Source organism: Camarhynchus parvulus, chromosome 27 (genome assembly GCF_901933205.1).
Source record: "Camarhynchus parvulus chromosome 27, STF_HiC, whole genome shotgun sequence".
Lineage (NCBI taxonomy): Eukaryota > Metazoa > Chordata > Aves > Passeriformes > Thraupidae > Camarhynchus > Camarhynchus parvulus.
In genome coordinates, this window is record NC_044597.1 from 5,471,658 (window position 1) to 5,498,928 (window position 27,271).

The 27,271-nt window shown below is 50.3% G+C and overlaps 1 protein-coding gene across 2 annotated transcripts; it reads right to left on the reverse strand.

Annotated features, from left to right (window-relative positions):
• Nucleotides 1-565: 565 nt before the first annotated feature.
• On the reverse strand, nucleotides 566-27,122 carry KPNB1 (karyopherin subunit beta 1). Of its 2 annotated transcripts, XM_030966394.1 has the most exons (22): nucleotides 26,996-27,122; nucleotides 26,682-26,740; nucleotides 23,537-23,719; nucleotides 20,379-20,579; nucleotides 18,291-18,443; nucleotides 17,686-17,745; nucleotides 17,495-17,584; nucleotides 16,535-16,645; nucleotides 14,026-14,127; nucleotides 12,974-13,198; nucleotides 12,044-12,235; nucleotides 10,989-11,119; nucleotides 9,925-10,072; nucleotides 9,588-9,659; nucleotides 7,506-7,650; nucleotides 6,798-6,880; nucleotides 5,097-5,204; nucleotides 4,318-4,461; nucleotides 3,078-3,183; nucleotides 2,454-2,568; nucleotides 1,717-1,878; nucleotides 566-1,185 (listed from the first exon to the last, which is right to left on the reverse strand). In XM_030966394.1, coding segments are annotated over exons 1-22 (2,631 nt in total). In that variant the 5' UTR covers nucleotides 27,036-27,122; the 3' UTR covers nucleotides 566-1,184. The 2 variants fall into 2 exon arrangements, with proteins under 2 accessions (XP_030822254.1, XP_030822253.1); XM_030966393.1 differs by lacking the exon at nucleotides 566-1,185 and having other exon boundaries at nucleotides 1,713-1,878.
• Between the last annotated feature and the right edge of the window lie 149 nt (nucleotides 27,123-27,271).

Consider the following 27,271-nt stretch of genomic DNA (forward strand, 5'->3'; position numbering starts at 1 on the left):
CTCTTTTTGAACTCTTTGGCACAATTTTGATTCTGCTACAGTCCGAGTCAGGAGATCTCTTTTCCCAATTTGCAGCACTTTTAAAAAAAAATCTCATTTTAAAATTTTTTTTCCTGACTTTTTTGATTTTTTTTGGACTTTCTGAAGCCTGAAACTCGCTGGACAAACGGATTTTTCTATTCCCTGCAACCCAAAAATTGTGTTTTTTCCCCCATTTCTACATTCACAGTTGAATATTTAAGGAAGGAAAGGCGCTTTTGTTGCTGAGCAGGACAAGCCAAGAGCTCCAAACATTCAGCATTCCCTAAAAATAAAATCCCTAAAAAAAGCGACTTTCCTTAAATTTCACTTTTTTTCCCTCTTTTCTACTTTTTTCTTCCCTATCTCTTACTGCCTGAACCTCAGTTATGAAATGCAACAGCTGAACCCTTAAATTTTGTACATTTTAGATTTTTTTGTCTTTTTTTTTTCCTGTCTTTTGTTTGTTGGTTTTTTTTTTTTCCCGGAATTTTTTTTGTGGTTTTGGGAAAAAAAAAAAAAAAGAGAGAGAAACTGCAATGAAATCTTTTTTTTTTTTTTTTTTTTTGGGAAGTTGAGAATGTGGATATGACCTCACTCACACACACTCACTCCTCTTGAGATTCCTTCTCTCTCCTTCGGGATCTGCCTCATCCCGGAGATTCCCAAATCCCTGGGAAATCCCAAATCCTGGAAATTCCCAAATCCCTGGGAAATTCCCAAATCCCTGGGAAAATCCCAAATCCCTGGGAAAATCCCAGTTTTCCACCTTTCTCTCTCTCTCTCTCTCTCTCCAGCAGCCAAAACCTCACAGAGCACCACTTCAATCCCAATTTTCCCCGTTTTTCCCTCATTTTCTCCTCCGAGCTCAGCCGCTCTTGGGCTGGTGGGAATTTTGCTTTTTCCCCCTTTTTCTTTTGGAACTTTCGGGGCACAGAATTCCCTCCTGGATGCCGGGGGTCACCAAAGGTTGGGATTTTTGTTCCGAGCCTCACTCACTCATCCTCAGCATCCTCTCATTCCCAAACATTCCGCACACGTCCTCACTCCCGGGGTTTTTGGGGGGTTTTCTAGGAGATTGGAGATTTTTCCTTTTTTTTTTCTTGGTGTTGTTGTTGGTTTTTTATCCAGTGGGGGTCCTCAGGTGTCGTCCCAATGGTAACAGATCTGGAAAAGGGAAAAAAAAAAAAAGGGATTTTAGGGGAAAAAAAATGGGATTTTGGTGGGGGGAGAAAGGGACTTGGGGAATTCAAGGGGGAAAAGGGAATGGAGGGGAAAATGGGGGAAAAAAGGGGGAAAAGGGAATTCAGAGAGAAAAGGGGAGTCAGGAGGGAGAAGGGAATTCAGAGCATTGAAAGTGTTTAATAATTTGTGGGGATGTGACCCTTGAGTTGGGCTCCAGCTTGGAGAGTTTTCCAAATTTAACAGTCCAGGATTACAACAAAAAAAACCCCAAACCTAAACACCTCAAATCAGGAGATAATAAAAAAAAAAGGGGGGGAAAAATTGGGTTGGATTCAGTCTTGGAGATTTTTCCAACTTTAAAATTGAGAAAAACAGACTTTGTGGGATGGAAAGAGAAATACAAACCCCACAAAAAAACAGGAAAAGAGAACTTTGGGATGGTGACTCTTCCCGGGCTAAGCTGAGCCAATTGTATAATTTTTTAGGTGGGAAAAAGCAGGGATGAGCCCTCACCAAGCTTGGTTCTTGAGTTTCCTCAGCTCTTTCGTGGCCCAGGTCGCGAGGGTTTTCGTTTTGTTCGTCTTGGATCTCCTCCCTTCCGTTAGCAGCTCGTGGATCATGGGTCTGGCTTCTACTAATTTCAGGACATCCTTCCCAAAAGCTGTACACAAATCCCTGGATGCAGAGGAAAATTGGGGAAAAAAAAAAAACCATGTGAGTGGCACAAAATGCTGGTCAGGGGGGCTGATTTTGGGAAAACTGTGATTTAAAGAATGCTCCAGTTCTTGTTTAAAGGTTGATTTCTCCATAACTCTCCTTCAATTCAGGAGAAATGAAAACACCTTTCTCTGTTACCTAAGGATGAGGGGTTTTTTTGGTTCTTAACTCCTGGAAAAACCCCAAACCTGGGATTTTTGTGACGACTTTCTCACCCTCAGAATCGCTTCACACCTGGAGCCAAACACCCAAAGCCCAACCCCAAAACTGACACTAAAACCTTCAGACAGGCAGGAAAAAAGGGCAGATTCCAGGATTTTAACCTGGCTTCCTCTGCTCCCTAAGGACGAGGGGTTTTGGGCACTGAACTCCTGGAAAAACCCTAAATCTGGGATTTTTGTGACGATTCTCTCACCTGCTGAATCCCTTCACACCTGGAGCCCAACACCAAAGCCCAACCCCAAAAGTGACCCCAAAATGCTCAGAGAGGCAGGGAAAGGGCAGATCCCAGGGTTTTTCCGGGGAGGCCTCACCCTATGAGCCCGGCGGCGCAGGCCACCACCCCGTCCGTGTGATCCTCGTCCCCCGCGATGTGGTCGATGTAGGACAGGATAAATTCCACCCTGGGCTGCACCAGCATCACGTCAGCTGCGGGGAAAGGCCCGGTCAGAGCTCTGGCAATGTTTGGGATGCTCCCAAAATCCAGCCTGGGCCCCACCTGGATCCTCCCTCTGGGAGGGGCAGTGAGCCTGGATTGTTTGGGGTTTGTGCTGATTGCTGCTCTGAGGGTTCCCTGTCACAGGGGAGGTGTGAGAACCCCAAAAGGAGGCTCAGGGGGAGCTCCTGGATCCCTGGAAATGCCCCATGAATGTGGGAATTCAGGGAAAAAAGGGAATTGGGGGAATCAACAGGAGAAAAGGGAATTCAGGGGAAAAACAGGGGAAAAAGGGAATTCATGGGGCAAAAGGGATGCAGGGGAGTAAGGGCAAGAAAAGAGATGTGGTTTGGAGGTGACACTGGATGACGGAAGGGAAGGAGCAGGGACGTGACAACCCCAAAAGGAGGCCTAGGGAGGTTCGTATCGGATATTTGGGAATAGCCAGGACCCCAGGAGGTGGCTGATTCTCAGGGTGGCCCCCGGGGCGGATCCCACTCACGGTGCACGTTCTCCTGGTCTCCCTTGAGCCCCTGGATGATGCCCGTGTAGGCCTCCAGGCAGCCCTCCCGCAGCTCGTTCAGGTAATCCACCATGTCGTAGTCGGACTGGGGACAGACAGAGGGACACAGTGACGCCCAGTCGGACTGGGGACACACACAGGGACACAGTGACGCCCAGTCGGACTGGGGACAGACAGAGGGACACCCAGTCGGACTGGGGACACACACAGGGACACCCAGTCGGACTGGGGACACACACAGGGACACCCAGTCACACTGGGGACACACACAGGGACACCCAGTCACACTGGGGACACACACAGGGACACAGTGACGCCCAGTCGGACTGGGGACACACACAGGGACACAGTGACACCCAGTCACACTGGGGACACACACAGTGACACCCAGTCACACTGGGGACACACACAGGGACACAGTGACGCCCAGTTGGACTGGGGACAGACACAGGGACACCCAGTCACACTGGGGACAGACACAGTGACACCCAGTCGGACTGGGGACACACACAGGGACACCCAGTCGGACTGGGGACACACACAGGGACACCCAGTCACACTGGGGACAGACACAGTGACACCCAGTCGGACTGGGGACACACACAGTGACACCCAGTCACACTGGGGACACACACAGTGACACCCAGTCGGACTGGGGACACACACAGTGACACCCAGTCACACTGGGGACAGACACAGGGACACCCAGTCGGACTGGGGACACACACAGGGACACAGCGACACCCTCAGCTTTGGCTCTCACGTTACCCAGACCCTGCAGCGCCTTAGAGAGCGACTCTGAGCTCACAGAGAGCTAGCAGCCCTCCTCACAGCTCAGTCACACAGAACAATCCTTTCCCAGCCCCAGAGCCAAGCACACCTCTGCAGCTTCAGGTCAAAAAGTGTAAACAACAAAAAGGCCCAAAAAGTGCAAACAAAGCAAACTGAGGGGAGCAATCTGCGAGGATGGGACTGCATAACCTGGAGCTGCAATTGGACAATTAACCCCAATATGGAAATGGACCAAAACTTATAAAAATGAGAAAACTCCTGACTTGGAGTCCAAGTTGGGTGTAGCCATGGCCAGGCTCTTGTACTGCCCAAGGTGTATCCTTGAAGCCTTTTAATAAATCCCTACTTTTTTCTTTAACTCTGCCCAGCCTCTTTGGGCATCAAGGTGAAACCCTGGCAATGTCCCCTGGGACTGGGGACAGCTCACCTTGTCCACCTGGGCCTGGGACGCCTGCTGGAGGGTGTTGAGCACCACGTCCAGGTACTTCTTGAACTCGCCCCCGATGGCCAGGGCGATGTCCCCGAACACCGAGAGGATCTGCGGCTTCACCGACCTGTGCACGTTCTCGTTCTGGGGAAAAAACACCCCGAAAAGGTCCTGGATCAGTGTGGGAAGGGGGAAAGGAAAGGAGGGAACGGCCCCAGGCTGCACCAGGGGGTTTGTGTGGGGTGCTTCCCCAGTGGAAGGGGGGTAAATGTCGGAGCAAGTACAGCCAGGGGTTGGAAAATGCCTGGAAATGTCCCAGGAATGTGGGAGAGGGAGGGAAGGGGAGGAAGGAATTCAGAAGGAATTCAGCAGGAACGGAGGAAGGGAGGGAGGAATTTGGAAAGAAGGAAGGAATAGGAAGGAAGTGGCGGAAGTGGCGGAAGGAAGGAAGGGATTCAGAAGGAATTCAGGAAAGAATTCAGAAGGAATTCAGGGAGAGGGAGTGGGAGCGATGCAGAGTGGGAAAGAAGGAATTTGGGAGGAATTCAGGAATTCAAGAAGGAATTTATTTAGGAATTCAGCGAGCTGATAAATGAGACATTCCCCCAGAAGCCAAAGCCCTTGCCCCCAGCACCTCCTGGCCGCTGTTCAAACCGCGCGGCGTCGCCGAACACGAGACATTCCCGGAGAATTCCTCCCACTTTTCCCAGGCTTCTCCCACCTCCCACTCCCCTGGGGAGAGTGAGCATCCAACTGTTACTCGGGAATCTCCCACTCACCCCCAGGTTCTCCAGGAGCAGCTGCATCACCTCGTCGCAGAAGGGGAGGATGTTGGACTGCAGGGCTCGGCACAGGTCCCCCACCAGCCCCACCGCCGACAGGCAGACCTGCAACGGAGCCAGGATCAGCTCTGGGATGTGGGGTCATCCCCAGGGAATCTGGGGTCATCCCCAGGGGAATTAGGGTCATAGCCAGGGATTTGGGGTCACCCAGAGGGATTTGGGGTCATCCCCAGGGAATCTGGGGTCATCCCCAGGGGATGTGGGGTCATCCCCAGGGAATCTGGGGTCATCCCCAGGGGATTCAGGGTCATCCCCAGGGAATCTGGGGTCATCCCCAGGGAATCTGGGGTCATCCCCAGGGAATTTGGGGTCATCCCCAGGGAATTTGGGGTCATCCCCAGGGAATTCGGGGTCATCCCCAGGGAATCTGGGGTCATCCCCAGGGAATTCGGGGTCATCCCCAGGGAATTCGGGGTCACCCCAGGGAATTTGGGGTCATCCCCAGGGAGTTTGGGGGTCATCCCCAGGGGATTTGGGGTCCCCCCAGGAATCTGGGGTCATCCCCAGGAATCTGGGGGTCATCCCCAGGGGATTTGGGGTCATCCCCAGGGAATCTCGGGGTCATCCCCAGGGAATTTGGGGTCATCCCCAGGGAATTCGGGGTCATCCCCAGGGAATTTGGGGTCATCCCCAGGGGATTTGGGGTCATCCCCAGGGGATGTGGGGTCATCCCCAGGGAATCTGGGGTCATCCCCAGGGGATGTGGGGTCATCCCCAGGGAATCTGGGGTCATCCCCAGGGGATTTGGGGTCATCCCCAGGGAATCTGGGGTCATCCCCAGGGAATTTGGGGTCATCCCCAGGGAATTTGGGGTCATCCCCAGGGGGAATTTGGGGTCATCCCCAGGGGATTTGGGGTCATCCCCAGGGAATCTGGGGTCATCCCCAGGGAATTCAGGGTCATCCCCAGGGAATTCGGGGTCATCCCCAGGGAATCTGGGGTCATCCCCAGGGAATTTGGGGTCATCCCCAGGGGATTTGGGGTCATCCCCAGGGGATTTGGGGTCATCCCCAGGGAATCTGGGGTCATCCCCAGGGAATCTGGGGTCATCCCCAGGGAATTCGGGGTCATCCCGGCTCTCCGGAGGGATGGGAGGGTGATTAAATCCTGGGAATAACGAGCTGGCTGGCAGCACGGAGGTGAAGCATGAGGACATCCAGGAGTGGCAGGGATTTGGGTTGGAGAAACATGCCTAAATTCCAATTTCAAAGGGGAAATCCCAGCCAGGATTTGGGCTGGAAGAACTGCTCCAAAATTCCCATGGAGGCCATTGGGATTGATAATCCAAGAGGAAATCCCAGGCAGGATTGATATTCCAAGAGAAAATCCCAGCTGGGACCTGGGCTGGGGAAAAAAACCTCCAAATTCCCCTTGTAGGCACCAGGATTTGACATTCCAAGGGGAATTTGCTGCCTTTCCACACTTTTCCTTGGAAGTAACTAAGAAAACGTAAGAAACCAAAATTCTGTGCTCCAAGGTGGTTTGGATTTTAGAATCCTGGGATTGTTTGGGTTGTGACCCCACTGGATGGGCTGGGACACCTTTCACTATCCCAAAACTCATCCAAACTGGCCCTGGAAAATTCCAGGGATGGGGCAGCCACAACTCCCCTGGAAAAGGGAGAAATCGGATCCACACCTGGTACTCCGCGTAGTTTTTCAGCCCAATCCCAAGGAAAGGTTTGAAGGCATCCATGTACTTCAGGAATTCTCCACCCAGGACTGTGCAGGGAAAACATTCCAGTGAGAAGGGAAATCCCAATGCCTGGCATTTGCCGTAAACAACAAATCAGAAATCCCTCAAATTCCACCCAAACCCAGTGAAAACCAACCCTCCACTCAACAACTGAGAGCACTGAAATTAGCCAGCTCCTCCTGGACTGGACAAATTCCCAAATTCTTATTGGAAGTAATAAGAAAATACACCAGACCACAATTCCATGCTCCAAGGTGGTTTAGATTTTAGAATACCAGGATTTCTTGGGATAAAAGGGACCTTAAAGTGACACCTTTTACTGTCCCAAGCTGCTCCAAGGCCTGTCCAGCCTGGCCTTGGGCACTTCAGCCACGTGAACACCCCCAGCTCTCCTTTACTGCCTTATCCACATTCTCCTTGGGAATAATAAAAAAATACAAGAAACCAAAATTCCACTCTCTAAGGTGGTTTGGATTGCAGAATCCCAGGATTTCTTGGGTTGAAGGGGACCCTAAAGCGACACCTTCCACCACCCCAGGTTCCTCCAGCCTTGGGCACTTCCACGGATGGAGCCCCCCCACGTTCCCTGCACCACAAATTACATTTTCCACCACTTTGCCCAAAATTCCTGGATCCAGCCCCATTCCTGACCTTCCACCAGGGTGCTGACGGCCATCAGGGCGTCCTCCTGCACGCCCCCGGAGCCGGCCGTGCTCTGGAACATTCTGAGCAGCGACGCCATCACCACGTCCGAGATCTGCAGCGCGTCCTGGCGCTGCACCTTCCGCAGCACGTTCTGAGGGAAAAATCGTGGGAAACGGGCAAAAATCACTGCTTGTCCTACAGGTAAAGCACTCCCACAGCCCTGGGTCTGCTCCTTCTCAGGGAAAAATCACGGGAAATGGGAAAAAATCACCATTCATCCTACAGATAGAGCATTCCCACGGCCGTGGGTGCTGCACCTTCCGCAGCACGTTCTGAGGGGAAAATCATGGAAAATGGGCAAAATCATCAGTTATCCTATGGGCAAAGTATTCCCACATCAATGGGTCTGCTCCTTCTGAGGGAAAAACCATGGAAATTGGGCAAAAATCACTGCTCATCCCACAGGTAAAGCATTCCCACACCAACGGGTGCTGCACCTTCCGCAGCACATTCTGAGGGAAAAATCGTGGAAATTGGGCAAAAATCGCTGCTTATCCTACAGATAAAGCATTCCCACAGCCCTGAGAGCTTTGATAAGGATGAAAGAGCTGTTTGAACCCTTTTGCAGCCAAAAAAATCTGCTTTTGTGGCTGCAAAGTCCCGTTCATTTGGCTGCATTCAGATTTTCCAGCTGAATTTCCCTTTCCTGCTGCATGGGCTGTTCTCAAAGCTTTGCCATGTGTAAGCTGGAATTAAATGTGACCAGCCCAAATTTAGCCTATTAAAAAAAAGCATAATAATGAAATCCTTTTTTTTTTTTCTGTCGCAGCTGAGCTTGTAGGGGTTGAACCCTTCTGAATTGAAGTTTAGAAATGCTTGAAGCGGTTAAAATACAACAGTTTCCAGGAAAAGAAAAAAAATCCTTAATTTCCAGAAGAAAGTAATTATTTGAAGTTCCATTTTTCACTCCACAAAAATGGACTTTGGCTGTTTATATAATTAAGATTTGATTTATGGAATTACAGGATGGTTTGGGTGGGAAGGGAGCTTAAAAATCCCCAAATTCCATGGACAGGAACAGATTCCACTAAACTAAGTTGTTCCTTCCAGTGATAGGATTTTCTCACTTAATTTTCAATATTAACAAATGTTTTTCCTTCTGTTGGATGTTCGTAATTACATTTCCAGCAAAACAACAAAAAAAATTGAGAAAAACCCCCGTATATTTTATTTTTTTTTAATACTGAAAAAAGCTTCTCTGCTGAGTTTTACTCAGTGGTTTTTTAGCATTTGCTGCAACAGGGTAAAAAATTCAAGTTCAGGTTCTGGGATAGCAAAAAAATAAATTTAGAAATTAAAATTGGCATCTTAATTCCACCTGGATTACACTACCCAGTGCCCACCCTGCAAGATTCCAGGGTGAAAATTCCCCATTAAAACTCTTTCTAAGGAGAGATTATTCTCATTTCCCATTGTTTTCAAAAATTACTCTAAAACTGGAGAGTGAAAACAAACACAATTTCTATTTTGAGGATGAAATTAAGGATTTCTCAAATCAACCTGGAGACCACCTGGGTTGCTCTGAGCTGATTTTTTTGGGAAAAAAACCCTTTTTTGAGTGGTGTTTGCAGCAGTGAGCACTGCCCTGGTGGCTCCTGCTCATCAGCAGATGTTTAATTGGGAATTCTGAGGAGACATTCAGAACATTTTAACTGGTGCCATTTGGATCAGGAGCACCAAGCACGAGAGGCAGATGAGGAAATCAGAGCCTTGAGGGAAATTTTTTTGTTGTTGTTGTCTGTGGGATTGTTGAGGCTGTAGCCAACCCAAGAACCAATCTGACAGCACAGACAATCTATAAAATCCCCAACAGCATTCTTTGAGTCATATTGCCCTGAATTTTGTCACTAGAGCACAACTTAGAGACTTCTGAACCTTGCATCACCTCCCACGTGTCAGCTGGGACCCAAAATCCACTTTTTTTCATTCAATTCTCAGCACTGGGAGCTGAGGGTGCAGCTTTAGGGGCACAAAAACACCTCAAAAATCACTTTATTCCCACAGCAAACCCAGGAGAGAGGAACGTACCTGGAGAGTAGCACAGAGAAGGGACTGGAGGTCGTTGAACTGGATTCTGTCAGAGGTGCTCTGGATGTGAGACTGAAACAAGAACAAAATCCCACGTGTGAAGAGGCTGCCTGGGATCCTGGCAGCTCCAGGGAGAGCCAGGTTGTACTTTAAATATTTGTTCTTTTCAGATTTCAGAGCACAGGGGCTGTGAAGAAGCTGAATATAGAATCCCTGAGTGGTTTGGGACCTTAAATCCCAAATGGGCAGGGACACCTCCCACCATCCCTGGATTTGGACACTCTCAGGGATAGAGTTTTAAATTTAAATTTTTAATTTCAAACCAGGATTTACCCACCTCCATCTGCAGCACTTGCTGGAGCCTCTCCATGATGACCAGGGTGGTTTTTTGGACAGCAGGATAACAGTCCTTGGCACTGTTTTTCACTATTTCCATCAGGGATTCATAGGCAGAACTCCTCAAGTTATTCTGGTGTCCATCAGGTCTGCAACAGAAGGAGGAAGATTTGCAGCTCCAAGTGCTTGGAAACAGATTTTTTTTTAATTTTAGTAAACCAGCAACAGCTCCATTTGAGTGCTGTGACAAGCAGGAGCCACTTGGAAAGCCTTGAAATAACGGGAATTTGTGAGGACGCTTCTGGCAGTTTTGTTTCTAGCGATTTTCAGTTTTTGAAATGATTTTCAGTAGCTCTCCCAAACAAGGAGAGGGACACAAGGAGCCTCGGAGCTGGTGTCAGGTGAGCAGCACTTCAGAGCCCCCCCCAGACAGCCCTGAGGGTGTGAAATTTGGAACTGAGGCACCTGAGATGACTGATGGGCTCCAGAGCCTTGAGCCAGACACTCCACTCCTGGCAGGATGCAAATGAAGACAGGGAAGGAGTTTAAACTCTGAACTGGGACAAGGTTTTTAAGGAGAATCAGCAGCAAAAAAAGCTCCATCAGTCCATGGAGCTGATCCAGGGATTGAACCCAGAGCTGTCAGATTTATGTGACCTTCGAGCCACCACAAAATTTGAGGTTTAGCCTTTTTTTCCCTGCATCTGAGAGCTAAATATTTTGCCTCAGATGTGAGGGGAAAATGTGAGGGGAAAATGGGGGAGTCGTGAGGGGAAATGTGAGGGGGAAATGGGGGAGATGTGAGGGGAAACAGGAGAAATTTGAAGGAAAAGGGAGAAGGGACACTGCTGGACTTCCTAAAACCAGATATGGACAAAATTATGAGAAATTATTCAGTGGGAAGAGGTGTCTTCCTGGGATTTGCACCCTCTATTCCTCTGGGTTTTTTTTTATACCAACTAAAGCCACATTTTAATCCAACACCAGATCTCAGCTGCCAAGAAGAGCCTGAGAGTGTGGAGGGGGAAATAAATGAGAAAAGGTTTTTTGGAGAGGTTGTTTTACCTGTCTGCAGTCTCCAGCAGTTTCTGCACTATCAGCTCAAAAGAGGAGGATAAGCAGTAGGTTGCTGGTTCTTCCTGATCATCAGCCACATCTGCAGCTTCATAGGCAGCTTCAGCAAGGCTGGAGAAAGCCTGGAACACAAAATATAAAAATATTCAACTTGAGGGAAAATAGGGGAGACGTGAGGGGAAGTGGAGGAGATCCGTGAGGGGAAATGGGGGAGATTCATGAGGAGAAATGGAGGAGATCCGTGAGGGAAAATGGAGGAGATCCGTGAGGGAAAATGGGGGAGATTCGTGAGGGGAAAATGGGGGAGATTCGTGAGGGGAAAACGGGGGAGATTTGTGAGGGGAAATGGAGGAGATTCGTGAGGGAAAATGGGGGAGATCCGTGAGGGAAAATGGGGGAGATTCGTGAGGGGAAAACGGGGGAGATTTGTGAGGGGAAATGGAGATTCGTGAGGGGAAAATGGGGGAGATTTGTGAGGGGAAAACGGGGGAGATTTGTGAGGGGAAATGGAGGAGATTCGTGAGGGGAAAATGGAGGAGATTCGTGAGGGGAAAATGGGGGAGATTCGTGAGGGGAATATGGGGGAGATTCGTGAGGGGAATATGGGGGAGATTCGTGAGGGGAATATGGGGGAGATTCGTGAGGGGAACACGTGAAGGAAAACAGGAGAGATTTGTGACGGGAAACAGGGGAGATCTGTGCGGGGAACATGTGAAGGAAAACAGGAGAGATTTGTGAGGGGAAACGGGCAAGATTTGGACAGCCAAGACCAAACAGCCTCAAGGGATGTCCAGGTTGGATATTAAGGAAAATTCCCTCCTGGAAAAAGTCCCAGGCATCTGCACAAGCTGCCTGGAGCAGGGCTGAACTTCCAGTCCCTGGAATTGCCCACTGAATTCACGGATGAGCACAGAGGAGCCAGCACAATCCAGCACTGCTGCTGGCAGAACGCTCACGCTCGGCAACACAAAAACCCTTCCAGATCCCAGCAGGAGCTGCCGTTCCCAGCGGATCTGGATTCCTGCGGGGTCAGGGGGGCTCCTCACCCAGCAGACGTTGGTGGCCACCCTGGGCTCGGCGCTCAGCCCCTCCATCAGGCACTGCAGCAGCGGGGCCAGGTAGATGTCGTTGATGGCGGCCTCGGGCAGCATCTCGCAGATCCTGCCCACGGTCCAGGCTGTCGTGTCCCTGACCACCACGCTGGGATCCTTCATCAGCTCTATCAACGTTGGCATGGCCTGGAAGGAGCCAGGAGAAACCACGTGAGGGGGAAAAAAATATTCGCCTCCAAACAACCGTGCAATTTTAAACTCTAAAAACCCTTAAACAAGAGATTTTTACTTTCAAAACCAGATTACACCCTCCTGATTTTCCTCAAATGAAACCCTCCAAAACTCTACAAAACTCAGGCTCCAGAAGCCTCCAAAACAGGTGACATCCTTCTGATTTTCCTTAAAATAAGATCATGTAGAAACCAGACATTCTCTCCCAATTAACCCAGTGATTTTGGGCTCTAAAACCCTACAAAACTCAGGCTCCAGAAACATCCCAAACAGGTGACATCCTTCTGATTTTCCTTAAAATAAGATCAATTAACCCAGCGATTTTGGGCTCTAAAACCCTACAAAACTCAGGCTCCAGAAACATCCAAAACAGGTGATATCCTTCTGATTTTCCTTAAAATAAGATCAATTAACCCAGCGATTTTGGGCTCTAAAACCCTACAAAACTCAGGCTCCAGAAACATCCAAAAGAGGCGATATCATTCTGAATTTTTTTAAAATAAGAGCATGTAGAAATCAGACATTCTCCTCCAAATAACCACGAGATTTTTAGCCCTAGCAGTCCCTAAACAAGGGGTTTTTACCTCCAAAACCAGATTACACCCTCCTGGTTTTCCTTAACCTCACGCAAACCGACCACCCTCCCCCGAAGAAGCACAAGATTTTGAGCCGCGGCCCGTGCCCAACGCTGACCTGTATTACTAAGGGTTTGAGCTGGTTGGGCTCGGGCCCCTCCAGGATGCAGCCGAAGGCCATGACGGCCGCGTCGCGGTACCTCCAGTCGGGGTTCTTGATGTGCTCCTTGATGAAGGGCAGCACGTGGGGGACGATGTCGTCCTCGCAGCACGTGGCCAGCAGCATCAGGCACACCCCTGCTGCCTTGCAGGGGTTCCAGTCGTCGTCGTCGTCGTTCTCATCCTGCAGGGAAAAAAATCCCCCGGTGACTGAACCTGAAGTTTGAACTTTGGTTTTTTTTACACTTTAATTTTTATTTGCTTTAGTGTGCAGGCCTGGGTTTCGTATTAATGGCCGGTGAGCTCTCTTCACGGAGTAAGGAGATAAAATAATTCTTTTTACAGCCTGGGACCAAGGACAATCATACAAGTTACAGGCCCAAGAGCAAATTCTGTCAGGAATAGAGGGAATCACCAAACCTCTCTGGAAACCACAAATATAGGGAAGCACAGCTCCAATAAATCCCTGGAAGTGTTTAACAGGGAGTAAGCAAACCCAGGCCTCAAAAATCCCAGGGATTGGGAGCTCACATGAAGCTGTGGAATATTTGGTTTAATATCCCAAATATTCCAAATAGGAATAGAGGGAATCACTAAAACCCTCTGGAAACCACACATCTTGGGAAGCACGGCTCAAATAAATCCCTGGAAGTGTTTAACAGGGCCTAAGGCCTCAAAAATCCCTGGAATTGCAGCCCACATGTGCAATATTTGGTTTAAACCCCAAATATTCCAAATAGGAATAGAGGGAATCACCAAACCTCTCTAGAAACCACAGCTCCTGGGATGTGATCGGGGAAAAGGAGGCAAGTCCCAGTCTCAGCCCAAAAACTGCTGCATCACTGGCTCAGAGTGGTGCATGAAAGCTCATCACAGACCAGGGACCGCCACCTCCTGGGGCGTTTTTGGGATCCAAAAGGGATCAGAGGAATCCCAAACCCCATTCCCAAAGGAGCCAGGGAGGTGGAAGAGCTCCTGAGCTGCAGTTCCCTCAGGGAATGCGGCACTCACCTGTTTTGTTAAGGTCTGGGTTAGAATAGGGACCAAATATTGCAGTGCCCCCTTGGCATAGAACTTGCTGGTGTGCTCTGGGGGCCGTCCTTGCTCTGCTGCCTGCAGAGAAGAAAAAGAAGTGAAAAGTTTATTTTCATCAATATTTTTATCTGGTTTTACATAATTTTCTATTCTTTCAGCATTAAAGGGCTGAATGATCAACTCCAGGAGGCATAATTTCCTTTTTTTTCTCCCCTCTCCTCCCCAGCACAAATTCTGAGCTGCCTCAAGGGCACTTTGCACTGAGGTAAATATTCCAAAATCCACTTTAAATATTCCAAAATCCACTTTAATGCCTCATCCCTCCTCACAGGGCACAATTATCCCCATTTTCACTTGGCTGTCAGGTGTAATTATCAAGTGACCCCGAGGTGAAGGAGCAAAAGGTTTGGAGCAAATAAACCCCACCCCACTGCTGCTGCCTGTCCTTTTAGCCTTGGTTTTCTTATTTTTTGGGAATGCAAGCATAAATATAGATTTAGCTGCCTTTAAAAAATGGATGTGATTCATGCAGAGCCCTTCAAAGTTTCAGCTGTTATTGATCTCCACAGATAATTTCTGCAAACAGCATCTGCATGCAGAACAAATTCCCCAAATTCCTCTCCAGCCCCAGCCATTCCACAGGATAATTACTTTTATTTCATCCAGAATTCCAGGTCTGACTCATAAATCATGGATTTTAGGGAATGTGAGCCATCTTTTGGAAGAAAAACTCTGTCATAACCGTGGCAGACCCCAGAATTTCAGACATTATTTCATTAATCAGATGGATTATTTCCAGGGAAGCATGAGAGAGCTCTGTGATAGGAGCTGCATGTGGATTTAGGTGGAAATAGGGAATAAGAATGGTAAAATTGTGTTACTTGAACAAAACCCACAGGCTGGAGAGGGCTGGGAGCCAGCTGGGATGGTGGGAGGTGTCCCTGCCCATGGCTGGGGTTTCAGGTCCTTCCAACCCAAACCATCCCAGGATTTTGGGATTAACAGGAATTCCAAATTCAGAGTCAGCTAAAAACCCCCAGTTTACCTGGGGGAGCAGAACCTGGGCCAGAACCAAGTTAGGCAGCTAAAGAACCAAGTTTAGGGAGCTAAAAACTCTTCCCAAAGGAGGAGCCAAGAGTCTGAATGAGGAACTAAAACTTCCCAAATCCGCAGCTAAAAAGTCTCAAAAGAGGAGCCAAAAACTCAACTCCCAAAGCAGGAGCTCAAAACCCCCAAATGAAGAATTAAAAGCTCCCAAAAAGAGGAGCCAAAATCTCTTTTAGGGCTTTTCACGCGGTGCTGTGAGCCCAAAACCACCTGGGAATTTCCCAAATTTCCCCCAGGAAGAGCAGGAGGAACTCCAGGGGTGGCCAAAGCCAGGAGCTGCAGGTTCCAGGGGAAGAGCAGGAGATCCCAGGGGATGGATGAGGGAATCCCAGGGGATGGATGAGGGGATGGATGAGGGGATCCCAGGGAATGCCAGGGTAATGATGAAAGGGTTCCCATGGGATGGATGAGGGAATTCCCATGGGATGGATGAGGGGATTCCCAGTGGTTAGATGAGGGGATGGATGAGGGGAATATCCCAGGTGGATTAGGGATGATGGGGGATGGATGAGGGGAACCCAGGGGATCCCAGGTGATGGATGAAAGGATCCCATGGGAATGCCAGGGTAATGATGAAGGGATTCCCCCAGGGGCCCAGGGGATGGATGGGACAGGGAATGCCAGGATGATGAAAGGATTCCGGATGGATGGGAAACCCCAGGGGGATGAGGGAAACGGGGAACCCCAGGGATGGATGAGGGGAACCCCAGGGGATGGATGAGGGAACCCCAGGGGATGGATGAGGGGAACCCCAGGGGATGGATGAGGGGAACCCCAGGGGATGGATGAGGGGAACCCCAGGGGATGGATAAGGGGATGGATGAGGGAACCCCAGGGGATGGATGAGGGAATCACCAGGGGATGGATGAGGGGAGGGGATGGACGAGGGGATGGATGAGGGGAACCCCAGGGGGATGGATGAGGGGAACCCCAGGGGATGGATGAGAGGGGATGGATGAGGGGAGGGATGGATGAGGGAACCCCAGGGGATGGATGAGACCCCAGGGAGGGAACCCCAGGGGATGGATGAGGGGATGGATGAGGGGATGGATGAGGGAATCACCAGGGGATGGATGAGGGGATGGATGAGGGGAACCCCAGGGGATGGATGAGGGAATCCCCAGGGGATGGATGAGGGGAACCCCAGGGGATGGATGAGGGAATTCCCAGGGGATGGATGAGGGGATGGATGAGGGAATTCCCATGGGATGGATGAGGGAACCCCAGGGGATGGATGAGGGAATCACCAGGGGATGGATGAGGGAATCACCAGGGGATGGATGAGGGGAACCCCAGGGGATGGATGAGGGGATGGATGAGGGGAACCCCAGGGGATCAACGAGGGGACCCCAGGGGACGCCAAGGATCCCAGCCCCACCTCGGAGGCCTCGATGGCCAGGTCCATCTCCTCGTCGCACACGTTGGACCAGAACTCGATGCCCTGCAGAGCCACCTCGTCTATGTCGCTCTTCATTGCCTCGATCGTGATCTGCCGCGGCACAAAAAGGAGATTTTAGGGATTGGTCCTGCCAGAATTCATCCTGCTTTGTGGGGGATCAGGAGGAGACTGGGGGAAATTCAAGTTATTGAGGTTTAAAATTACAAATAACTGGATTTCCCCCCCCCTATTTTATCGCCTTGACCTGAGGTTTTTGTCCCATTTGGAATCTCAAGGATTGGGTTTTTAGGGATTTTTTTAGGGGTTGGGATTCCCAGGGATAACAAAGGAAAATCAGGAATGGAAGTTTTGAAAGAGATGGCCTTCAGAGAAATGAAAATGGAAAATATAAACAGAAATTGAGGGAGATTTGGGAAATAAACATGAGAAATAGAAATATAAACAAAGAGAAATCAGAGAAATAAACGTGAGAAATACCAACACAAGTAGAGCGAGAGTAGAGAAATAAATATGAGAAATACAAATGGGGGAAATCACAGAAATATAAATAGAGGAAAATCAAGAAAATAAATATCAATATAAACACAGGGAGATCAGCCAAAAAAAGTGAGAAATACAAATTCAAATGGGGGGAAATCAGAGAAATAAACCTGAGAAATAAAAATACAAATGAGGGAAAATACAAGCAGAGGAAAATCAGAAGAATAAATATTAGAATTAGAAACAAAATTTATTTATTATAAATAAATAATTTATAATAGATTAATTTAATATATTACTCACATATTATTAACATATATTATTATATCAAATTATATTATTACATTATATTAATATACACCCATTATACATTAAATTATTATATGTTTATTAGAAATATACAAATTACTTTATAATCAATTATAAGATTATTTTATAAATAAAACATAAGCCACTCACAGCAAAGAGGGCAGGCCCCATGTAGGTCTCCATATATTGATAATAAAGGGACATTATCTTCACCAGGTTCTGTAAGGCAGCCACTCGTACCTGGGGCAGAGAAAAATGCCCAATTTCACACAGTTTCATTATTTTTAACATATTTTTGGCAGGCAGAGATTTCCCAGGAAGGGAATTTTGAATTTACTCACCCTTGTGTCTGGACACTGTGTGGCTTCACAGACTACTTGCATAATAAAGTGCCTTTCAGACTGAATAAAGAGAAATAAAAGAACATTAAAAGATGTTTAAAGAAGAATTTAAGCTTTTAAAGGCTTCCCAGGGAGGGTGAATTTAGATCTGGATCATCACAGACACAGGGCACCACTCCTTGCTCTATTTTAAACCATTTTTTCCCAAATATGGGAGTATTTTTCCCCAAAATTGAAGTGGTTTTTTTCCCCCAAAATGGCAATTTTTTCCCCCCAAAATGGAAATCCAAAACTTCAATTTCAAGGCTGTCCAAAATAAAGACAGAGCAGAACTTCAGAATTCAAAAATCCTGCTGGTCCCTGAATTTCAATTTCAGCAATTTCTCAAAAAAAAAAAGGGGGGGGAAAGGAAGAAAGAAGGAAAAAAAGGAAAAGGTCCGTGCTCCCCTGCCTTGCCCAGAGCTGCATCCAAGTCTCAGTTTCCACAGGATTTATCCATCAAAACTCAGCGTGGTGCATGAACCTCATCACTGACCGTGGATCAGCAGCTCCCCCTGCAAGCCCTGCCCAAGATTCTGGCATTTTTGGGGTTTTTCTTTCCTCACCTCTTTGTCAAAGTTTGCTTTGGTGAATTCCAAAGAGTTCAGGAGTGCGTTGGTAGCTGCAAGCTTCACATTGTTGCTGGGCTCCTCCTTTCTCATTCCCTGGATTATGGCAGTCAGGATTTCATTGGATTTGTCCTGGAGCTGCTCTGGATCCTGAAAAAATATTTTAAAAAAAATCTGGATAAAATTATTTATGATTTAAAAATATTTTAAAAATTTGTTTATGATTTAAATAGATTTTTCCATGTTTTCAAGCAGCAGAATCTACAAATAAAAGGGATTTTTTTTTGGCCAGAATCTACAAATAAATGTTTTAGAAAAATTTTAGGATAAACCAGGAAATCATGGGAAATCCAAGGAATTCCTGCAGCACCTGGGATGGGAAGAAGTCTGAACTGAGCATGAATCGTTCAGAAATCCCCTGGCCAGAGGAAATTCCGGATTTTCCAGCCCGGGGAGGATCCCAAGGCTGATCCCTGTTTTCCCCAGGATGTGGATGCTGAGCTGAGGCTTCCCCTCAGGAACGGTGACCTGGATTTGGGGTGGGAAAGGAGGCCAGGCCTTCCAGGAACCTGCCCGGAGCTGCCAGCAGCAGGAAAAGTCTCCTGGAACCAGGGAATCCCCTCCAGAGCCGAAAAATCTCCTGGGAATCAGGAATTCCTTAAGGCCGGGAAAGCTCTCCAGGACCATCAAAGTCTCCTGGGAATCCTGCAGGTCGGGAAAGCCCTCCAAGATAATTTAAAAGTCTCCTGGAAATCAAAGAATCCTCTCCAGGAGCACAAAAGTCTCCTGGAAATCAGGAATTCCTCCAGGTCAGGAAAGCCCTCCAGGATGATAAAAGCCTCCTGGGAATCAGGGAATCTTCAAAGTCAGGGACTCCCCTCCGGGATCATGAAAATCTCCAGGAAATCTGGAATTCCTTCAGGTCAGGAAAGCCCTTGCAGATCATAAAAGCCTCCAGGGAATCCTCAAGGTTAGGAAAGCCCTCCAGGATCACCACGTGGGAGATCATGGAATGTCCTGAGTGGAAAGGGATCACCCAGCCCAGCTCCCGGCCCTGCAGGACACCCCGAAATCCCACCCTGTCCAAATGCTCCTGCAGCTCTGGCAGGTTTGGGATCACAACCAACCCCAAAAAAAATCTAAGCCCAAAAACCCCGACACAAAGAATCCAAGATAAAATCCAACCTTGAAGATGCAACCCCAAAAATCCAACCGAAACCCCCAATCCAAAATCCAAGTAAAAATCCAATAAAAAGTCCAACCTAAAGAATACAAGCCAAAATCCAACCCAAAAATCCAACCCTAAACCCAACCCAGAAACCCAACCCAAGGAACTAAAAAAAAAATCAACCCAAAATTAAACCATAAATCCAGCCCAAAAAAGTCCAACTCGAAGAACTCAATGCTAAACCCAACAAATCCAAAAAACTTCAACCCAAAAAATCCAACCCAAAGAATCCAACCCTAAACCCAAGCCAAAAAATCCAAAAATCTTCAACCCAAGAACCAATGCAACACAAAGATGCAAGAAACTCCAACCCAAAATCCAACACAAAGAATCCAACCCAAAGAACCCAAAAAACTCCAGCCCAAAGACTCGAACCCAAAGAATCCAAAAATGTCCAACCCAAAGAATCCAACACAAAGAATCCAACCCAAAGAACCCAAAAAACTCCAACCCAAAGAATCGAACCCAAAGAATCCAAAAATCTCCAACCCAAAGAATCCAAAAACCTCCAACCCAAAGAATCCAAAAAACTCCAACCCAAAGAATCCAACCCAAAGAATCCAAAAATCTCCAACCCAAAGAATCCAAAAATCTCCAACCCAAAGAATCCAAAAATCTCCAACCCAAAGAATCCAAAAATCTCCAACCCAAAGAATCCAAAAACCTCTAACCCAAGGAATCGAACCCAAAGAATCCAACAAACTCCAACCCAAAGAATCCAACCCAAAGAATCCAAAAATCTCCAACCCAAAATCCAACCCAAACAATCCAAAAATGTCCAACCCAAAGAATCCAAGCCCCAGCCCAGCCCCATCCCAGCGCAGAACCCGCCTGCCCCAGCGCCCCGGCCCACTCACGATGTCCTGGCAGATGTAGCCGATGGCCTCGAGCGTGGACTCCTTCATGTGCTCGGTGCTGTGCTGGTTGGTGACGTTGGCCACCAGCTGCGGGATCAGCTCGGGCCACTGGTTCATGGGGATCTCGGCGCAGGCGATGCCGGCCACGCACTGCGACGCCGAGCTGGGCCGGTACGTCTCTGTGCCCAGCGTCTGCAGCACCTGCGCGGCCAGGGGTGGGAGAAACGGGGATCAGACACCCCACAGACCCCAAACCCACAGCTGGGCCCGGAGAAACGGGGATCAGACACCCCAGAGACCCCAAACCCACAGCTGGGCCCAGAGAAACGGGGATCAGACACCCCAGAGACCCCAAACCCACAGCTGGGCCCGGAGAAACGGGGATCAGACACCCCAGAGACCCCAAACCCACAGCTGGGCCCGGAGAAACGGGGATCAGACACCCCAGAGAGCCCAAACCCACAGCTGGGCCCGAGAAACGGGGATCAGACACCCCAGAGACCCCAAACCCACAGCTGGGCCCGGAGAAACGGGGATCAGACACCCCAGAGAGCCCAAACCCACAGCTGGGCCCGGAGAAACGGGGATCAGACACCCCAGAGACCCCAAACCCACAGCTGGGCCCGAGAAACGGGGATCAGACACCCCAGAGAGCCCAAACCCACAGCTGGGCAGGGAGAAATGGGGATCAGACACCCCAGAGACCCCAAACCCACAGCTGGGCAGGGAGAAACGGGGATCAGACACCCGCAGAGATCCCAAACCCACAGCTGGGCAGGAGAAACGTGGGATAGTCATCCCAGAGAGCCCAAACCCATGTTGAGCCCGAAAATGGGGATCTTGATACTTTTGTAGAGCCAACCATAGTTGGGAGCAATCAGGGGCATTTTGTGGTGGTGGACTTGAAGAGCCTGGCTGGGATTGCCGTGGCAAAGGTTCAACAAATTGGGGTTGAATTCACCCCAAAGAGCAAAATGTTTAACGCCAAAATTATCTTGGTAATTTTGTAGGGCATTGGGATCAATCAGGAGCATTTTTGGTGGTGGACTTTGGGAACTTTTCCTTAAAAAAATGGAGGGAGCGGGATGGATTTTTTCAGCTCTTCCTGTTATACACCAGTAAAATTGTCTTTAAAAAATAGAGAGAGGAGTTTGCACTTCTCCATCATTTTTAGTTATACACCAATAACTTTCTCTAAAAGACAGAGGGATTTTTTCAGCATTTCCCAGTCATACTCCAGTAAAATTTTCTCTAAAAAGTAGAGGTAGGGATTTCATTTTTCCATCATTTTAGTTACACCAGTAACTTCCTCTAAAAAATGGAGGGACATGGGATGAATTTTTTTCAGCATTCCCAGTTATACACCAATGACTTGTTTTAAAAAAATAGAGAGAGGGAAATGCTTTTTTTTTGATCATTTCCACTTGAACACCAACAATATTTTCCATAAAAAATAAAGGAAAGGATTAGCCTTTTTCCAGCATTTTCAGTCATACACCAATAAAACTTTCTTTAAAAAACAAAGAGATGAGGATTAATTTTTTCAGCATCTCCAGTTACACACCAACAACATTTCCTTTCAAAACTGGAGGGAGTGGGATGCCTTTTATCAGCATTTCCAGTTCCACACCTTCATTTTCCAAGTTTCCACCTAAATGCTGGATTTTTAACGCTGAAAACAGCAACAAATTGTTCAATTCCAGTGCGCAAGGACAGCTCCTGACCCCAGTAAAATCCCATGGAATAAAGGACCAAAGGTGCTCCATCATCTCCCACCCAAATCCACCCTCTGATGCGGCTGCCCCTGATCCCGGCAATGTCCAAGGCCAGGCTGGGCTGGGAGCACCCTGGCAGAAGGAAAGGTGGGAATGGACGGAATTCAAGGTTCTCCCCACCCAAGCAATTCTGGGATTACTGAGAGAGATTCTATTGACACACAAAAAATAAACAAAAAGCTCGGGGCCGAGCTGAATCAGCCACAGAGCACTGCACAAATCCCAGCACCATTTTTTGCTCCCATCAGCCAAAAAGAAACAACAAGCCACTGAGCCACCACTTCTGTCCCTGCAGGCTCTGAACTCCAGCTGGGCAAAAAGCATCCTCGGGGAAACACACGGATTTTTATTAATTTTCTATCTAGAACTTGTAATTTTTTTCCCATTTTCCACTTTTAAAACTTCCTGGGCCTCATGTGAACATTGTTCAGACTTGGAGCGTTTCAAAGGTGTCGATGGGGACTGGAGAGCACCTGGGGAAGCTCCTCCTCAGAAAGGGAACAAAAATCTTCCTCAAAAAGCATTTCCTGCAGAAAAATCAACGCCCAGCCCAGCTGCAGGGGAAACCATGGAACGGTTTGGGTGGGAAGCGACCTCAAATCCCACCCAGGGCCACGGGCAGGAACATTTCCCACTGTCCAAACCCCACCCAGCCCGGCCTGGGGCACTTCCAGGGATCCAGGGGCAGCCAGAGCTGCTCTGGGCAATCCCTGCAGCACTGTTAGAGCTTCACTGTAAAATATTCTTCCTTTCAGCTCATCTGAACCGATCCTCTTCCAGTCCAAAACCATCCTGCCCTGTCCTACCACAACCTTCCGTAAACCCCGGAGCATCCTGAGCTGGAAGGGACCCGCAGGGACCACCCAGCCCAGCTCCCCAAAAACCCACCCTGAGCACCCCGGGCAGCGCTGCCCAAACACTCCTGGAGCTCTGAGGGGTTTGGGATCATGATCATTCCATGGGGAACGGTCCCAGTGCTCTGGGGGAAACCAACAATCCAACTCAAAATCCAACCCAAACACTCCTGGAGCTCTGAGGGGTTTGGGATCACCAACCCTCCTTGTGGAGCTGTCCCAGTGCTCAAACACCCTCTGGAGGAAACCCCAAAATCCAACCCCAAACTCCTGGAGCTCTGGGATCACAACCATTCCATAGAGAGCTGTCCCAACACTCAACCAAACCCTGGGGGAAGACCTTTGTCCAAATCCCACCCCAAAGCTCATCCGGATGAAACCAACTCACGGAACCGAGCAGCTGCTGCTGCTCCAGAGACCAGGATAAAACTTTTCAGGTGGAAAACCACGGATGGTGACCCTCACCGACCCCTCCCGAGGTGCAAACAAGGAGAAAAGGAGAAGGAGGAGGAGGAAGGCCAGGACTTACGAAGTTCTTGACCTCCCTGCGGGCGTTGGCGTCGATGGCGAGCCATCTCTGCTGGTACTGCGCCTTGATGTCGGGATCCTTGGAGGTCAGCGAGTTCTTGATCTGCAGCCCCGCGGCCACGCGCGCCACCTGGCTGTTGCCGGGGTTGGCCAGCACTTTGGACAGTTCCACCAGGAAGGTGGGCTGGGGAGAGAGCGGGGTCAGCCCCCGGGCGGATCTGTGCCGAGATTACGGGCTAAGCTGCTCGCGGGAAGGGCGGAAGCTCCGCTGCCTCTGCCCGCGACGGGATTTTTTTAGAGCTGACCCCGGAGCCCAGCTACCTTCCCTGCTTCTGCCTGCCCTGAGAATTCCTTTAAGTAAGTGGATTTATGGGTCAAAAAATGGATTTTCTGGGTGGGAATTATGGAGGAACTCCCTGCTCGTTGTTTCGGTGATCCCGCACCCAAACTGGGATTGGGAAACTGTGGGATCTGTGATTTGTGGCATTCCAAACTCTCTGCTGACCACAATGATCATTAACCCCTCAAAATTATGATTAACCCCCCACCCCAAAATTATGAATAACCCCAAAAACACCTGAGTGCACACAACACCCCCTGGCATTGGTGCCACTTCCTTTACTAAAACCTTCAATTTTTAAACCTTTTCTTCTTCCAAACCTTTTTAAAATTTCTTCATGTTTCAGAGGCTTCCCTGAAGTCAAGTGTTAGCAGAGAAGTTTTATTTTTTTTCCTGAATATTTTTCCTCCAAAGCTTTTTGCCTGCTCAGAAAAGCCTTCCTAGAAAATAGTGGGAGTAGATGCATTGCTTTCCAAGTGATTTTCCTAAAAATCTTCTACTTTTTACAAGAAACCCATTTCTAAAATCCCTTAAGAAATCTTAAAGTACATCTTAAAAAAAAAAAAAACCTTAATCCTAAATTACAAAGATTTTGGGGCACCAAAATCCCATTTTTAAAACTAACCCAACATTCAAAAGTTGAACAAACAACTCCAGTGCCTTGGACCCCAGGTTTTCAATGCTCAAGGTCAGCTCTTGAGATAAAATTGATTTTAGTTGTTCCATCCCAAACTCTTTAAAGTTCAAATTAAAGAATTTTGGGTCAAAAAATGGGGGAAAGCTTAAAGGGATGGGTGGAAGGCATTACAAATATTCTAAATTTAATGCAATAGAATAAACCCTACAAACAGACTCTGCTAAACCACTTCAAACCAAATCTTAAACTCTCATTTTATTAGGAGTGAGGAACCAGCCAGAATTAGTTCACAGGACAACCCAGAAGTGTTGCTGCCACCTTGGACCAGAAAACTGAAATTCACAGGTGGAGAAGCATCCTTGGGTTTCTCACTCATAAATTAGCAGGAAAATTTGTCTTTTCATGAGGTTTTGGGGTAAATTCAGCTAAAAAAATGAGCAGCATCACAAGAAAGCTCAGATTTGATAAGGTGAAGGCAGATGTGCCTGACCTGGCACATCTGCAGAGGTGGCACTGAACAGCTCAGGTAAAAAGGGATAAATTAGGGGTGGAGAGGAGGAGGAGGGGGGTGAGGAAGAGCAGGAGGCTCCAGCAGGGAACTGGGAGATGCCCCCAAACCCCGGGGGCTCTCCTGCCCCTTCCCAGGGACCACATCCTGTGGTGGGGACAGGCCTCAATTCCTCATCCTCATCCTCCCCCAGGACCCAGCCCCTCCCAGCCTGGGCCACTGCACCTCCCCATGGCACACAAATCCTTGGTGCCAGCCCAGGCTCTGCTCTCACCCAGCCCTGCCTCTCACAAAGCAAAGGAAAAATGAAAGCTTGGACTAATCCCACCAGGCAGAGGGGAAAAATGAAACCCTGGAAAATCCACATTCCCCCAGCCCTTCCCAGCACCTGGCAATCAGGACCATGAGCAGCTCCTGCCCATCTCCCCAAAATCCCTCACGCCTCAGAGCCCTGGAGCTCCAGGCTCAGCTGGGGCATCCTGAGACCCCCCAGCACCAACCCAGAGGATTTTCCCTCAAAACGGAGGCTGAGCACAAAGGCTGCACCAATCCTGATCCGAGGGGAGCTCACCCTCCTCCCGAGAGCAGCACAAACACAGAACCCCTGCGGCTGTCCCAGGCCAGGCGAGGAACTGCTGTGGGGTGACAGTGCCAGGTCTGGGGTGACAATGGGGCTGTGACAAGGACAGCAGCGGGACACCGGGACCCAGCACCCCCCCCCCCCATGGCTGCAGGGAGCAGCCAGAGCTGCAGCCCCACACCTTGACTAAGCAAAAACCCTTCTCGAGCAGCACCAGCCTCAAATCCCCCGCTCCAGCACAGCGACTACACCCGGGCCTTTGGGCTTTTTGTTCCCCCTTTCTTTTCTTTTTTTCAGACTTCTTTCCTTCCTCAAATCTAAGGTCGCCGGGGGTGCAAGTCCCCTGCCCAGCCGCACCTCCCTCCCCCCCACCAGCCACCCCCGAGCTCCTCCCCAGCCTCCCGAAGCTCCGGTCCCGCCCGGCCGGGGGGCTCGAGGGGATGCGGCGGGCCCGGTGCGCCGGGAAGCAGGACCGGACAGGGGTCCCGAGGGCACGGCAACTGGGCAGCAGGGCTGGGCGGGGGTCCCACAGGCAGTAAAACCGGACACAGGAACCGGGCAGCAGGGCTGGGCAGGGATCCCGCGGACGGCATGGCTGGGAGAGGGTTCCGTAGGAGCGGTGGTAGAACCGGCCGGGGGTCCCGCGGCCGCTAGGGCCGGGCGGTAGGAGCGGGCAGTGGCACTGGGCGGGGGTGCGGCGGGCACTAGGAGCGAACAGGGCTCCCGCGGGCGCTGGAAGCGGCCGGCGGGGCCGGGCGGGGGTCCCCGCGGGCGGCCGGGCTTTAGGACCGGGCGGCGCCCGGGGCCGCGATGGCCGCGGTGGCCGCACATGGCCCGCGGCCGCTCCCGCACCGGCCCCGCCCCCGGCCCGGCGCCGCGCGCTGATTGGCTGCCGGGCCCGCAGGGCGCGCTGTGATTGGCCCGCGCGGCCGCCGGGCGCGGGCAGGGGCGGCAGCGGCCATGGCGGCCGGGCCGGGCCGGGCCGGGCCGAGCCGGGCGGGGGGGGGGGCCGCGGAGCGCTCGGAGCAGCGCCGGCCCCGCCACCGGCCCCGCCACCCCTGGGGCCGCCCCGAGCGCTCACCAGGTTCTCGATGGCCGCCTGCTCCAGGAACTTCTGCGCCGCCTCGAGCTCCGAGCAGTCTGCGGAGGGGAAACCGGCGTCAGCCGCGGCCCAACCGCCCGGGCCCTCAGGCTCCGAGCGCGCTCCTCAGCGTGCCCGGGAGCCTCCCCGCCGCCACGGTTCCCGCCCGCCCCACGGCCTCCGCCGCCGCCCACGCCCCTCCCCGGGGCTGCGGGCGCCGCCTCGGCCGCCCCGCGGGTTGCGCGGCCCCCGCCCCGCCCGGCCCCGCCGGGCCTGCCCGCCCCGCTGCCCTCAGCCCTCAGCCCGCGCCCTACCCGGCGAGACCGTCTTCTCTAGGATGGTGATGAGCTCCATGGCGGCGGCGTGGCGGCTCCGGCGCCGGCGGGAGGAGGAGGAGGAGGAGGAGGAGGGGAAGGGGAGGGGGGGGAAGCGGGGCGGGCCGGAGGAGGGGAGGGAGGGGAAGGGCGGAAAGCCGGGGCCTGCCCCGCGGAGGCGGCGGGCGGAGGCCGGAGCGGGGCGGGGGCGGTGGCGGCTCCCGGTGCGGCTGCGGGGCGGTGGCGGGAGATTATTTTCAAAAAAAAAAAAAAAAA